The sequence below is a fragment of the Natator depressus genome, chromosome 1, assembly GCF_965152275.1.
Source record: "Natator depressus isolate rNatDep1 chromosome 1, rNatDep2.hap1, whole genome shotgun sequence".
NCBI classification, from domain to species: Eukaryota; Metazoa; Chordata; order Testudines; family Cheloniidae; genus Natator; species Natator depressus.
In genome coordinates, this window is record NC_134234.1 from 67,761,011 (window position 1) to 67,775,203 (window position 14,193).

The following is a 14,193-nucleotide window of genomic DNA, read 5'->3' on the forward strand; positions in this document are numbered from 1 at the left end:
AAACCTTCTGTCAAGGTTCCTCCCCCACTCTGAACGCTAGGGTACAGATGTGGGGACCTGCATGAAAAACCTCCTAAGCTTATCTTTACCAGCTTAGGTCAAAACTTCCCCAAGGTACAAAATATTCCACCCTTTGTCCTTGGATTGGCCGCTACCACCACCAAACAAATACTGGTTACTGGGGAAGAGCTGTTTGGACACGTCTTTCCCCCCAAAATACTTCCCAAAACCTTGCACCCCACTTTCTGGACAAGGTTTGGTAAAAAGCCTCACCAATTTGCCTAGGTGACTACAGACCCAGACCCTTGGATCTTAAGAACAATGAACAATCCTCCCAACACTTGCACCCTCCCTTTCCTGGGAAATGTTGGATAAAAAGCCTCACCAATTTGCATAGGTGACCACAGACCCCAACCCTTGGATCTGAGAACAATGAAAAAGCATTCAGTTTTCTTACAAGAAGACTTAATAGAAATAGGAGTAATTAGAAATAAGAAATCCCCCCGTAAAATCAGGATGGTAGATACCTTACAGGGTAATTAGATTCAAAACATAGAGAACCCCTCTAGGCAAAACCTTAAGTTACAAAAAAGATACACAGACAGAAATAGTTATTCTATTCAGCACAATTCTTTTCTCAGCCATTTAAAGAAATCATAATCTAACACGTACCTAGCTAGATTACTTACTAAAAGTTCTAAGACTCCATTCCTGGTCTATCCCCGGCAAAAACAGCATATAGACAGACGAGACCCTTTGTTTCTCCCCCTCCTCCCAGCTTTTGAAAGTATCTTGTCTCCTCATTGGTCATTTTGGTCAGGTGCCAGCGAGGTTACCTTTAGCTTCTTAACCCTTTACAGGTGAGAGGATTTTTCCTCTGGCCAGGAGGGATTTTAAAGGGGTTTACCCTTCCCTTTATATTTATGACACCTTCAATTTACTCGTCATAGTCTATTGTAGGGGTGTAGACTTGTACCCCTGTGATATTAAATGGTACTGCCTTTAGACAGATGGAAATAAGCCTCCTAGACATTGGGCGGCATCCTAACACTGAATTCTTGACATCTTTACGCACAAGTAATCCTATGCCGTTGACGTTTTTCCTCTACCCTGTAATGAAGCACATGGCTTCTTCCAAAAGTTCTCAATAAAGTTCTTCCATCTGATCTCAGAGATTCCTAGGAGATACCAAGTGTATCGTTCCATTCCGTATGCGAATTCTTTTAACCTTCTTATTTGTCTCAATGCCCTTACATTCCATGTGGCTATGGTGATGTTATCTCTTCCACCGATCCTCTTTGTTGGGGTTACACCAGTAGAATACTTGTCATGTCTGCCCTGGTGGGAGATGGATGGTGCCGTCATTATTAACCTGGGCTGTGATTAATTCGCTATGGACATCGTTGACTTGCTCATCATATGGTGTTTCTTGGGCAAATTTCTAACCTGGCGGACCCCATCCTTCTCCAGTCACATTCTTACAACATGCAGGACCAGTGGGCCTATTCTGTCCTCAGACCCACAAGGGAAAATTTACTCCAAGCCAAAACAGGGATCAAGTGCTCGAAGGGCCTTATATAGAGCTTTTTCCCATTTATGTAATTAGATTTACCTTTCTTGCTTATAAAATTCAGTGAGCCCACCATCTCTTAGTGGTTGAAATAGGTTTTAGTTTTATATAACGAAAGTTACTGTAATCTACATACTAAACATTCTTTCTAAAATATGTTCCCTATTTGCACTTCTGGAATTGCCCTAGTCTTTGCAGGCCCACTTTTGCCCATTTAAACAAAACAAAACCAAAAAAAAAAAATCTTAGACATGAAACAGTCATACTTGTCTACGACATCTTATCCTGACCTGATATTTATCTACTCTCAAAGCCAGGGCACTGAGAACTAAGTTGATTAAGTAATTCTGTACCAACTGCAACTCTTATCAAGCAAAGCCTCAGGTCCCACTGCAGGGCTGTTCCTAGCTATTCTGGGGCCCTAAGCAGCCCCAACCCCCCCCCCCCCCCATGAGGGAGAGGGTGTGGGCCCCAGGCCTCCGTGGCGCTGGAGCTGGCTTGGGGGCAGTGGGAGGGGGAACTTCCCCCCAGCACTCACCAGCAGCGCAGTGGGGCCAGGTCACTGCACTTCTCACCGCCCGAGAGTGCAGGCCTGGCCCTGCTGCAGTCCTCCGGGAAGTGTGGGCGTGGCTGGGGCGGAGCAGGGGTGCGAAGAGGCGGGGCAGGGGTGGGGCTGGGGCAGGGCCAATGGAGAATAGGCAGGGCAGGGGCTGGAGCAGCACACAGCTGTGTAGGGAACCAGGATATTTGCTGCCCCAAAATTTCCTGGTACCCTACACAGCTGCGTACTTTGCCTACAGGTAGGGACGGCCCTGTCATAGAATAACAGGGTTGGAAGGGACCTCAGGAGGTCATCTAGTCCAACCCCCTGCTCAAAGCAGGACCAATCCCCAACTAAATCATCCCAGACAGGGCTTTGTCAAGCCTGACCTTGAAAATGTCCAAGGAAGGAGATTCCAACACTCCCCTAGGTAACGCATTCCAGTGTTTCACCACCCTCCTAGTGAAAAAGTTTTTCCTAATATCCAACCTAAACCTCCCCCACTGAAACTTGAGACCATTATTCCTCGTTCTGTCATCTGCTACCATTGAGAACAGTCTACATCCATCCTCTTTGGAACCCCCTTTCAGGTAGCTGAAAGCAGCTATCAAATCCCCCATCATTCTTCTCTTCCGCAGACTGAACAATCCCAGTTCCCTCAGCCTCTCCTCATCAGTCATGTGCTCCAGCCCCCTAATCATTTTTGTTGCCCTTCGCTAGACTCTCTCCAATTTTTCCACATCCTTCTTGTAGTGTGGGGCCCAAAACTGGACAAAGTACTCCAGATGAGGCCTCACCAATGCCGAAGAGAGGGGAACGATCATGTCCCTCGATCTGCTGGCAACGCCCCTACTTATACAACCCAAAATGCCGTTAGTCTTCTTGGCAACAAGGGCACACTGTTGACTCATATCCAGCTTCTCGTCCACTGTAACCCCTAGGTCCTTTTCTGCAGAACTACTGCCTAGCAATTCGGTCCCTAGTCTGTATCAGTTCATGGGATTCTTCTATCCTAAATGCAAGACTCTGCACTTGTCCTTGTTGAACCTCATCAGATTTCTTTTGGCCCAATCCTCTAATTTGTCTCGGGCCCTCTGTATCTTATCCCTACCCTCCAATGTATCTACCACTCCTCCCAGTTTAGTGTCATCTGCAAACTTGCTGAGAGTGCAGTCCACGCCATCCTTCAGATCATTAATGAAGATATTGAACAAACTGGCCTCAGGACCGACCCTTCGGAGCACTCCACTTGATACTGGCTGCCACCTAGACATGGAGCCATTGATCACTACCCATTGAGCCTGACGATCTAGCCAGCTTTCTATCCACCTTATAGTCCATTCATCCAGCCCATACTACTTTAACTTGCTGGCAAGAATACTGTGGGAGACCGTGTCAAAAGCTTTGCTAAAGTCAAGGAATAACACGTCCACTGCTTTCCCCTCATCCACAGAGCCAGTTATCTCGTCATAGAAGGCAATTAGGTTAGTCAGGCATGACTTGCCCTTGGTGAATCCATGCTGACTGTTCCTGATCACTTTCCTCTCCTCTAAGTGCTTCAGAATTGATTCCTTGAGGACCTGCTCCAGGATTTTTCCAGGGACTGAGGTAAGGCTGACTGGCCTGTAGTTCCCCGGATCCTCCCTCCTTCCCTTTTTTCAAGATGGGCACTACATTAGCCTTTTTCCAGTCTTCCAGGACTTCTCCCGATCGCCATGAGTTTTCAAAGATAATGGCCAATGGCTTTGCAATCCCATCCGCCAACTCCTTTAGCACCCTCATATGCAACGCATCCGGTCCCATGGATTTGTGCTCGTCCAGTTTTTCTAAATAGTCCTGAACCATTTCTTTCTCCACAGAGGGCTGGTCACCTCCTCCCCATGCTGTGCTGCCCAGTGCAGTAGTCTGGGAGCTGACCTTGTTCGTGAAGACAGAGGCAAAAAAAGCATTGAGTACATTAGCTTTTTCCACATCCTCTGTCACTAAGTTGCCTCCTTCATTCAGTAAGGGGCCTACACTTTCCTTGACTTTCTTCTTGTTGCTAACATACCTGAAGAAACCCTTCTTGTTACTCTTAACATCTCTTGCTAGCTGCAACTCCAAGTGTGATTTGGCCTTCCTTATTTCACTCCTGCATGCCTGAGCAATATTTTCATACTCCTCTCTGGTCATTTGTCCAGTCTTCCACTTCTTGTAAGCTTCTTTGTGTTTAAGATCAGCAAGAATTTCACTGGGAGGTTACACAGAGACTAGAACCCAACTCTCCAATATGGCAATCCCAAATTACATCCCCTTTGAGACGCTGCCTCTCAAAGAATCAGACAACTTTTTGTCCTTGACTATGCTGCCTGTGAAATGGGGCTACTAATGCATAGGAAAAACCTACTGTTCTTGTGTTAAGCATCCTCTAAGGGCTGGATAACAGCGCTTCTATTTCTTTGACCATGGGATGCTGTTCCAGGAGAGCTGAGCAGAGATGGGATCCACCTATCGAGAAAGAAAATCTGGATCGGACTAGCTAATCTAGTGAGGAGGGCTTTAAACTAGGCTCAACAAGGTCAGGAAACAGAAGCCCACATATAAGTCAAAAACATGGATACCTGGGAGAAGGGTCAGAATCTGGGGGGAGCATTGGCAATTATAGTATGGACAAGGCAGAGATGAGAGAACAGAGCGGAAATCAAATCAGTATCTTAGAGGTCTATATACTAATGCACGAAGTATAGGGAATAAATAGGAAGAACTAGAAATGACAGCTGACACCACAGAAACTTGGTGGATGAACACATGACAAATATTGGTACAGAAGCATACTGCTTGCTCAGGAAGGACAAGCAGGGAAAAAAAGGGAGGAGGTACTCCCTTGTATACCAAAAATGTAAACACTTACACTGAGGTTGAGATGCCAATAGGACACAGACTCATTGAAAATATCTGGGTAACGATAAAAGGGTAAAAAACAAGGGTGATGTCATGGTATGGGTTTACTACAGACCACCTAAACGGGGGGGGGGGGGGGGAGGGTGGATAAGAGGTTTTTGTTTGTTTTTTAGAAAGCAACAAAATCATCCAAAACACACAATTTAGTGGAGATCGGTGACTTCAACTATCCAGACATCTGTGGGAAAAATACAGCAGGGCACAGATTATTCAATGCTTTGGAGACAATTTTTGATTTCAGAAGGTGGAGAAAGTAATTAGTGAAGAAAAACTGTTCTAGATTTAATTTTGACAAATACGGAGGAACTGGTTGAGAATTTGAAAGTAGAAGGCAGCTTGGGTGAAAGTGATCATGAAATAATTGAGTTCATGATTCTAAGGAATGGTAGGAGGGAAAACAGCACAATAAAGATAATGGGTTTCAAGAAGGCAGACTTTAGAAAACTTCGGGAGTTGATAGGTAAGATCCCATAGGAACCTAGTCCAAAGGGGGAAAAAAAAGGGAGAGTAAGCAGTTTTTCCAAAGAGCTATTAATAAGGGCAAAAGACCCAACTATCCCAACACATAGTAAACATTCGAAGTATGGCAAGAGACCGCCCTGGCTTAACCAGGAGATCTTCAATGATCTGAAACTCAAGAGAGTCCTACAAAATGTGGAAACTAGGTCAAATTACAAAACGAACACCACAAGCCAAGACATAAAATGAAATTAAACTAGCTAGAGACAAAGAGTAACAAGAAAACATTCTACAAAATACATTAAAAGCAAAAGGAAGATGAAGAATAGTGTAGGCCCCTTAGTCAATAATGGGGGAAAGACAACAAAATGTGGAAATGGCAAGTGTTGAATGACTTTGATTCAGTTTTCATCAAAAGCGTTAGTAGCAATTGGACGTCTAACATTGTGAACGCCAGTGAAAACAAGGTAGGATCTGACTCTAAAATACGTTAACAACAAGTTAAAAATTAGACAGTTAGATGTCTTCAAGACACCAGGGCCTGATGAAGTACATCCTAGCATACTAAAGGAGCTGACTGAGGAGATATCTGAGCCATTAGTGATTATCTTTGAAAACTCACAGAAAATGAAAGAAGGCAAATATAGTGCCAATCTATTAAAAAAGGGAAGAAGGACAATACGGGGAATTAGAGATCAGTCAGCTTAACTTCTGTACCCGGAAAAATAATGGAGCAAATAATCAAGCAATCGATTTGCAAACACCTAGAACAATAAGGCGATAAGTAACAATCATCGTGGATTTTTCAAGAACAAATCATGTCAAACCAATCAAATAGCTTTCTTTGATGGGATAATCAGCACTGTGGATGGGGGGGAAGTGGTAGATGTGATATATCTCTACTTTAAGTAAGGCTTTTGATATGGTGTCACATGTCCTTCTCAAACAAATTAGGGAAATAGTAGCTCCATCTAGGCTCTATAAGGTGGGTGCATACCTGGTTGGAAAACTATTCCAATGGTTCAAAATCAAGTTGGAAGCACATATTGATTAGGGTCCCACAGGGATCAATCCTGGGTCCAGTACTGTAATGATTTAGATTTAGATAATGGCATAAAGTTTGCCAATGATACCAACCTAGGAGGGGTTGCAAGTGCTTTGGAGGGTATGATTAAAACTCAAAATGATCTGGACAAACTGGATACATGGTCTGAAGGAAATAGGTTGCAATTCAGTACGGACAAATGCAAAAATACTCCACTTAGGAAGGAACAATCAGTTTCACACATACAAAATGGGGAATGACTGCCTATGAAGGAGTATTACAGAAAGAGATCCGAGGGTTATAGTGGACCACAAGCTAAATAAGAGTCAACAGTAGAACACGGTTGCAAAAAAGTCAACTTCATTCTGGAAATATTAGCAGGAATGTTGTAAGCCAGACACAAGTAGTAATTCTTCCACTCTACTCCATGCTGATAAGGCCTCGCTGGAGTATTGTGTCCAGTTCTGGGTGCCACATTTCAGGAAAGATGTGGACAAACTGTAAAAAATGTAGAGGGAAGCAAGAAAAATGACTATAGGTCTTGAAAACATGATCTATCAGGGAAAATTGAAAAAACGGAGTTTGTTTAGTCTGGAGAAAGATTAAGGGGGGGGACACATGATAATCTTTTATGTACTTGAAAGCTGATGTCACAATGGAGGGTGGTGAAAAATTGTTCTCCTTAACCTCTGAGGATAGGACAAGCAGCAATGGGCTTATATTCCAGAAGGGCAGGTTTAGGTTGAATATTAGGAAAAACTTCCTAACTGTCAGGTTGGTTAAGCACTGTAACAGATCGCCTAGGAAGGCTATAGAATCTCCATCATTGGAGGTTTTTAAGAAGAAGGTTAGACAAACACCCCGTCAGGAACGGTCTAGTTATTACTGAGTCCTGACTTGAGTGCAGGGGACTTGACTACATGACCTATTGAGGTCCCTTCCAGTCCTACACTTCTATAATCCGCCTACTACAAACTGATGTTAATCCTGTAGCTCAAGTGGCAGAAGGGTCTGTGCAGTGCTGAAGGTTCAGGCCCCAACACCACATGATGGAGAGCATTAGTGCTACACGTAACTGAATTGGCTTGAACTTTACTTTTATTCCTTTTTTTAAAAAGCTAGGTAAATTTCAAGAGAACTCTTATTTACCCTACAGCCAACTTATAGAAAGCCACTTACAGATCTAGCAAGTCTACTAATCTTCCATTTGTAAAACTTAATAGATTGAACTCCTTTAATCTATCACTGTAAGGCATGTTTTACAATCCTTTAATCATTCTTCTTGCTCCTGAATTGCGGACACCAGAACTGTACATGGTATTCCAGCAGTGGTTAGACCCGAGTCAAATATAGAGGTAACATAGCCTTTCTACTTCCATTCAATCTTCCCCTGTTTATACATCAGAGGACCACACTAGCCCCTTTGGTCACAGCTCATCATGCATCATGACAACAAAGTCTTCTATAGAGTCTCTACTTCCCAGGATAGAGTCCCCCCAACCAAAATTCTTTGGCCTCCTTTGCTAGAACCTCTTTTCTCTTTGTGGTTCAGAAGGCCTGTGCTGAGAGTAGTAATGGGAAGGGAGCATCTCTCTCAATAAAGTCTGAGGTACCTCCTTGGTACCTGTGGCATGTAGCACCCCACAGATAAAAAACTGGCTCACAAATTTTATGGAATGATGGTCTTGATCTGTATTGGAATTAAACAAGTCCCAACCTTCAAATAAGAGGCCCGCAGTTGTGATCCGTACTTCTTCCAGTACCCATGAAGACTGTAACCGAGAAGCCCTGCTCATGGCAACACCTGTGACCCTAGAGCTCTTTGCAGTGTCTGAAGCATCTAACACAACCTGCAAAGAAGTATGAGCCACAAACTGACCTTTCTGTTATAAATGGACCTCAGTTTCCTCCCAGATATCCTGAGAAAGCTTTTCTATACAACTTGATACATAATCCCATTTAAATAACTATATTTAATTAAAAAGGGCCTGGCAATTAGCAGTAAACATTTCCAAGCTAGCTGAAGAATAAGTTTTTTCCTCCCAGTAGATAGTCCTTTCAGCTTGTGGCGTTCATTTTGGTGGCCCTTACTATCTAGATCATTTAAACAGCAGCTACCACCAAGGATCCTGGGGTAGGATGCATTTAGAAGTACTGAAAGCCAAGTGAGGGTACTGTTTGCTTGTACCTGGTTTACAAGCAATTCAGATTGCATTATAAAAGTGAGCTGTAGTTTTCCATCATTTACTATTCCCAAAAACTGTCATCTGAAAATTGGTAAATTGTGATTGTGTGTCTTCTTCCAGATCACGGATTAAAAAAAGAACACGGGGCTAAGATCCCACAAGAAACACCACCACTTGATGATGATTCCCTGTTTGCCTTCACATCTTGATACATATTCTTCACTCAATTAGGGACCCAAAAAAAAAAAAAAAAAAAAGACTTTCATTCACACATTGACAATGAGCTTCAAGTGAACACACATCAGTCATGGCATAATTATCTAAATTAGAAACATCTAAAATTTAGCACTAAGTATTAAACAGTGAGATGGGATTCTTACCATCATTTTTTCAAAAAGTGCTAGAATTTCTCGCTCTGACAAAGGTTTGGGGATGAACTCAACCACATCTGCAGGAGGCGATGACCAATCAGAGGAATGTGATTGTTTCAGCTGCAATAAAGGAGGTCTTTCTTTTCTACTGCCTGGAATCCTTATGCTGGCAAATCTATCCAACTGCAAACAAAAAAAACAGTGAACGTATATCACCAGCTGTCATTCATATTATATTCAACCACAGTAAATAGTTTTCGCATATACTTTTTTTAAAAAGCTAATTGTCTGACATGTTTGACCAACAGCTCGCATTTACAATTTGATTTAAACATTTTTATGATGAGAGACCTATTCTACTCATCTTTAGACATTTAAAAAAAATGTCAGCTGCTCCAATACAATGTCTACTTTAAAAGTTGGCATCAATAGGTATCTTTTTTGGTTTTTATTACCCGAGACAAAGGGAATAAGGCACATCAATTCAGAGATTTATTTACAACACAGACCTTTAATTTTGGATGCCCAAGTATTATTTGACCAAACCTCAGCAATATATTCCAGTAAAAAATATAAAGTTAACTCTTCCCAAGAGTAACCTTGAGTTTAAAATCTACTATCTAGTAACTGATAGAAAATGAGGGTGTATCCATGCAAAGTCAATGCACTAGATGAAAGCTCATCACCACCACCACTCCCCACTGGGAAGGAGACTGCTAAGATTCTTACCAGGCCACTGGCCCTGCACTCCAACAGGAGGTCACTCCTCCATATCAGCCTCTGGTTAGGGGCTGCCAGATTAAAATTTAAGGCTGCTCAGATGCTGCTGCTACAGAAAAAAGTACTTGTCCCTTCAGCCATCGGATACATGGGAGGTCTCTGCTACTATCCATTTTTTCCAGCAGCCTCCTGGTTGCTTCAAGAGGGTAAGTGTCGCTGTAAGGTCCCCCTCCCCTGAATATCCAATGCCTTTATCTGTTATAGCAGAACAAGCACCAGTCAAATGAAACCTATGTAGGTCTTGGCAGTTTCACAGCTGCTCAGAGCTCTGAATAGGAGCAAGTAACTAGCCAGGCAATTGGTAAGTTTTCTATATGTTGCTGCCTTGGAAAGCAAGAAGAGGAAGCAGAGCCACTACAATGGTCTTCAGTATACTGAAGAAAATAGCACTCTATTTGGTTATACTTAGTTCACATTTGGAAGATTACCTTCACAATCACAGTAGCTAGAAAAAGGGGTATTTTTAAAAAAATAAGTGAAGTAAAAATTAGTTGTTTGCCCCACACACACACACAAAGTATTTGAGGCCCAGCCCTTCTCCTGGGTAGTTATGGTGCACAAGCACAAAGACTTACAACAGTTGTCCAAAAGCACGCTGAGACACCAAAAGCATACCAAAGGTATGTCAGTACATCAACATATCTACCGGAAAAAAAAAAAATAGGAAAAAAGCAAACATTTAGGCCATGTCTATATTAGCAAACTTACAGTGGCACAGCTGTACCAATGCAGCTGCGCTGCTGTAAGATCACTTGTTTAGTTGCACTATGCTGATGGAAGAGAGCTCTCCCGTCAACATAATAAAACCACATAAACAAGTGGCGCTAGCCATGACGGCAAGAGAAGCTCTCCCTCTGACATAGCTCTGTGCACATGAACACTTATGCCGGCACAACTTATGTCGATCGGGGACGTGGTTTTTTCACACCCCTAAGTGACATAAGTTTTGCCAACAAAAGTCATAGTACAGACATGGCCTTAGTCCTAAAAGTACAAGCTCTTATTGTTCAGAGATCTCAAAGTACTTTATAGAGCTAGGTAAGAACTGTGCATTGTACCTCAAAACTGTGCTCCCAAAATTGATGCAAATACATGATGTTACTTGTCCAAGGAATAAAAGATGGAGCTAGAACAACGTTCCTGACCTCTAACCACAGCACTATTGTAAAACCAGTATTTTTGGCGTGTGTTTGAATTTAATAACTATTCGGGATTGTCAAATAATAATTTGATTAAATTCCATTTAAGCCTATCAGCCAGATTAGTACAGCACTATACAGTAACTCCTCACTTAAAGTTGTCCCGGTTAAGTTGTTCCGTTGTGACGTTGCTAATCAATTAGGGAACATGCTTGTTTAAAGTTGTGCAATGCTCCCAGACAACGTCATTTGGCAGCCGCCTGCTTTGTCCACTGCTTGCAGGAAGAGCAGCCGTTGGAGCTAGCTGGTGAGGGCTTGGAACCAAGGTGGACCAGCAGCCCCCCCATCAGCTCCCCACTCCCTTAAGTTCCCTGTGCGACAGCAGGCTATCAATTGCCAACAGTTCAGCTGTCCCTCCCCCCACTGCCATGTGCTGATCCTGCCCTCTGCCTTGGAGCTGCTCCCCGAGCCTCCTGCTTGCTGTGTGTAGGGTGGATGACAGGGGCCCTCATGTCAGGGTGCCCCCCCTGCCCCCTGCTCCCCTCTTCCCCCCCCCCCCCCATGGAAGATGGGGTAAGACACACGACAAGGCTCAGGACAGAGGGAGCTTCCTGGCAGCAGCTGCTGTCTCAGCTTGCTGATCTACTTAACAAGGCAGCGTACTTAAGATGGGGTCAGCATACTTAAAGGGGAAATGTGCATCTCTCTCTCACACACACATAGGGTCTCTCTCTGTCTCTGTCTGCCACGCTGTCTCCCCTCCCTCCATTCGCGCTGCCTTGTAGAGTGTGAGGCTACATCAACAACAATGTGGTAACCCTTGAGGGATCAGCCAATTGCTAGTTCATCGTTTAGCAGTAAGGCATTCCCTGGGAAATATCCCACCCTTTGACTTCACCACCTCAGCAAGCTTCACAATCATCATCGCTGTTTGTTTAAAACTTATCGTGTGTGTGTGTGTGTGTGTGTGTGTGTGTGTGTGTGTGGTCTTTTGTCTGGTGAAAAAAATTTCCCTGAAACCTAACGCCCCCTATTTACATTAATTCTTATGGGGAAATTGGATTCGCTTAACATCATTTCACTTAAAATCCCATTTTTCAGGAACATAACTACAATGTTAAGTGAGAAGTTACTGTACAAAATACAGAAGACAGATACATTACCACCCTTGGTGTAAGGTGAAGAGCTAGCCTCTCTCCCGCCCCTCCTCTGTATCTGGTAGGATGCTGACAGTTTTATGCTCCCCAACCTAATTTTTCAAGTTCCCTGTTTTTTATAGGGAGGCAGAAAAACCACTTATTGAAGAAAAAGTTGCTTTTTCATGATTAATTTCACCATGTGTCCTCTTGACATTTTTGTTTTACCTAATTACTTTTGGAATTTCTTTTATGGCATCTTTAGGGTTATATGAATGATAAACTAATGGCAATTCTACTCCAGTTACCATTAGTGACAGTTGTGACAGCCAGCAGTTTTTACTGAATTAGCAAACATCTTTCAATGGATTCTTATTTTACCCATTACAAAAAGATCTGCAACAAGTACCTCTTATCGAAGAACATAAATAAATATTAGGTACCGCATATAAATCACCCAGTTTTGTTTATACCATACTTTTGCAGTATAAGAGGTCTTTTCCCTAGATATCTATTTTCCCATAGACTTCAGACCAGCCATAATAAAGTAAAGCCCAATATTCAGACACATGAAATTCCTGAATACGGGTCACTCACAGATTAAAAATCAACATTCTGGTCTTCGAGTTCAAACATACCCTTTACTAATACCATGAAGGCTTTGGAAGAACAATTAATATCTGAATGACTTTAATGTACAAAAATTAAAAAGAGGATTAAAAGGGTTAATATTAAACTAACCATTGCAAAAACTTATTCAAAAAGCTGGGTTTTTTTTAAATAGACTTCTTTGCTTCTTATGAAGGAAATTACAGTTCACAACGGGCATGATTTTGGTGTTCTGGAACTCTTCCTAATAAGATGCTGACTTTTTTTATTCAATACTTAAAGTAACATTGATTTTTTTTTTTTTCACACTAATCACAATTTAAGCCTCTTACAATACTTCACAGTATTAAATGTTGCCATTCTAAAAATACTAAACTATTGTTTATGAAAGAGACTTGGTAAATTTCTTCTCTGTACTTACTGCATAAAAGATAGCATTCACTAAAATACAAGAAAGTCAATAGTAACATCTAGATGGCTTAGTTTTGTTAAGAATTGTTTCAAGAGTTTCTTTCCATTTCTTCTCCTCCTCCCCCCTCAGCTCCACAGCATACCACAACACCTTACTTCCTTATCAAGTAATACCACCAGAATTTCCCACACTATCATACCAATTACTTCACTTTACCCTTCTTTTTCCACTTGCTAACCCCACAACTTGACAGGGCAAGGAACACTTATCAGTTTTGTGGTCTTCCCTACACTTGGCATTTCCAACACTTCAGATTGGACAGCACATAGGAGGAGTAGACATAGAAGTGCAGAATCAGTTTGAACAATCCCATAAATCAGAACTTTGTCTTAGTCACAGGTTTGACTGAGCCTTCAAGACTGGACACACTGTCAAGGAGGATCAAAAATACAAGCAACTGGAAGTACTACTGCATAATTCAGACTTGTGCTGTCTGGTAAGCAACAGATATTAACCTAGCCAAATCAGCTAGGCACCTTCCCTTAGTTTTGTTACTGCAAGAACGCTGTTGTTAGAAGTATCTAAACTTCCTAAAGCCTTACTAAACCAAACCTTTGGTCCAAATATTTTGTACCATGTATATCTACATGAAAGCTTGAGTCATACATATTAGGTAAGAAATATAGAAGTAATTGGCTCTAATATAAAAAGACTATTATGTGATAGGTCCCTTAGCCTCTATGTAGATTACAAAACTATTGCTATTAAGATGTACTATTAAGAGCAAGTAGAATAACAAATGGAAGCTTGAAGTCTGTACCTGTTTTGTTTTTTCACAATTATGGAAAGACAACCCTGCCCATTGCCATGGTCCCAGCTATTAGTATGTTGCAACAAAGTAACAGTTATTACAATCAGACTTTAGGAATTCACATTTTACAGCAAGTATTTAAAATATGTATCCAATCAGGTACTACACATGGAGATGATATACAAAAATTACTC

The 14,193-nt window shown here is 42.1% G+C and overlaps 1 protein-coding gene across 1 annotated transcript in view; it reads right to left on the minus strand.

Annotated features, from left to right (window-relative positions):
- Positions 1-14,193, minus strand: part of DIAPH3 (diaphanous related formin 3) — a 541,978-nt gene that overhangs the window by 492,270 nt on the left and 35,515 nt on the right. Inside the window, exon 2 of the mRNA XM_074961715.1 lies at positions 9,122-9,295. Within this exon, the coding sequence (XP_074817816.1) occupies positions 9,122-9,127 (6 nt within the window). The 5' untranslated portion in view covers positions 9,128-9,295. The remainder of the gene's footprint in view (positions 1-9,121; positions 9,296-14,193) is intronic.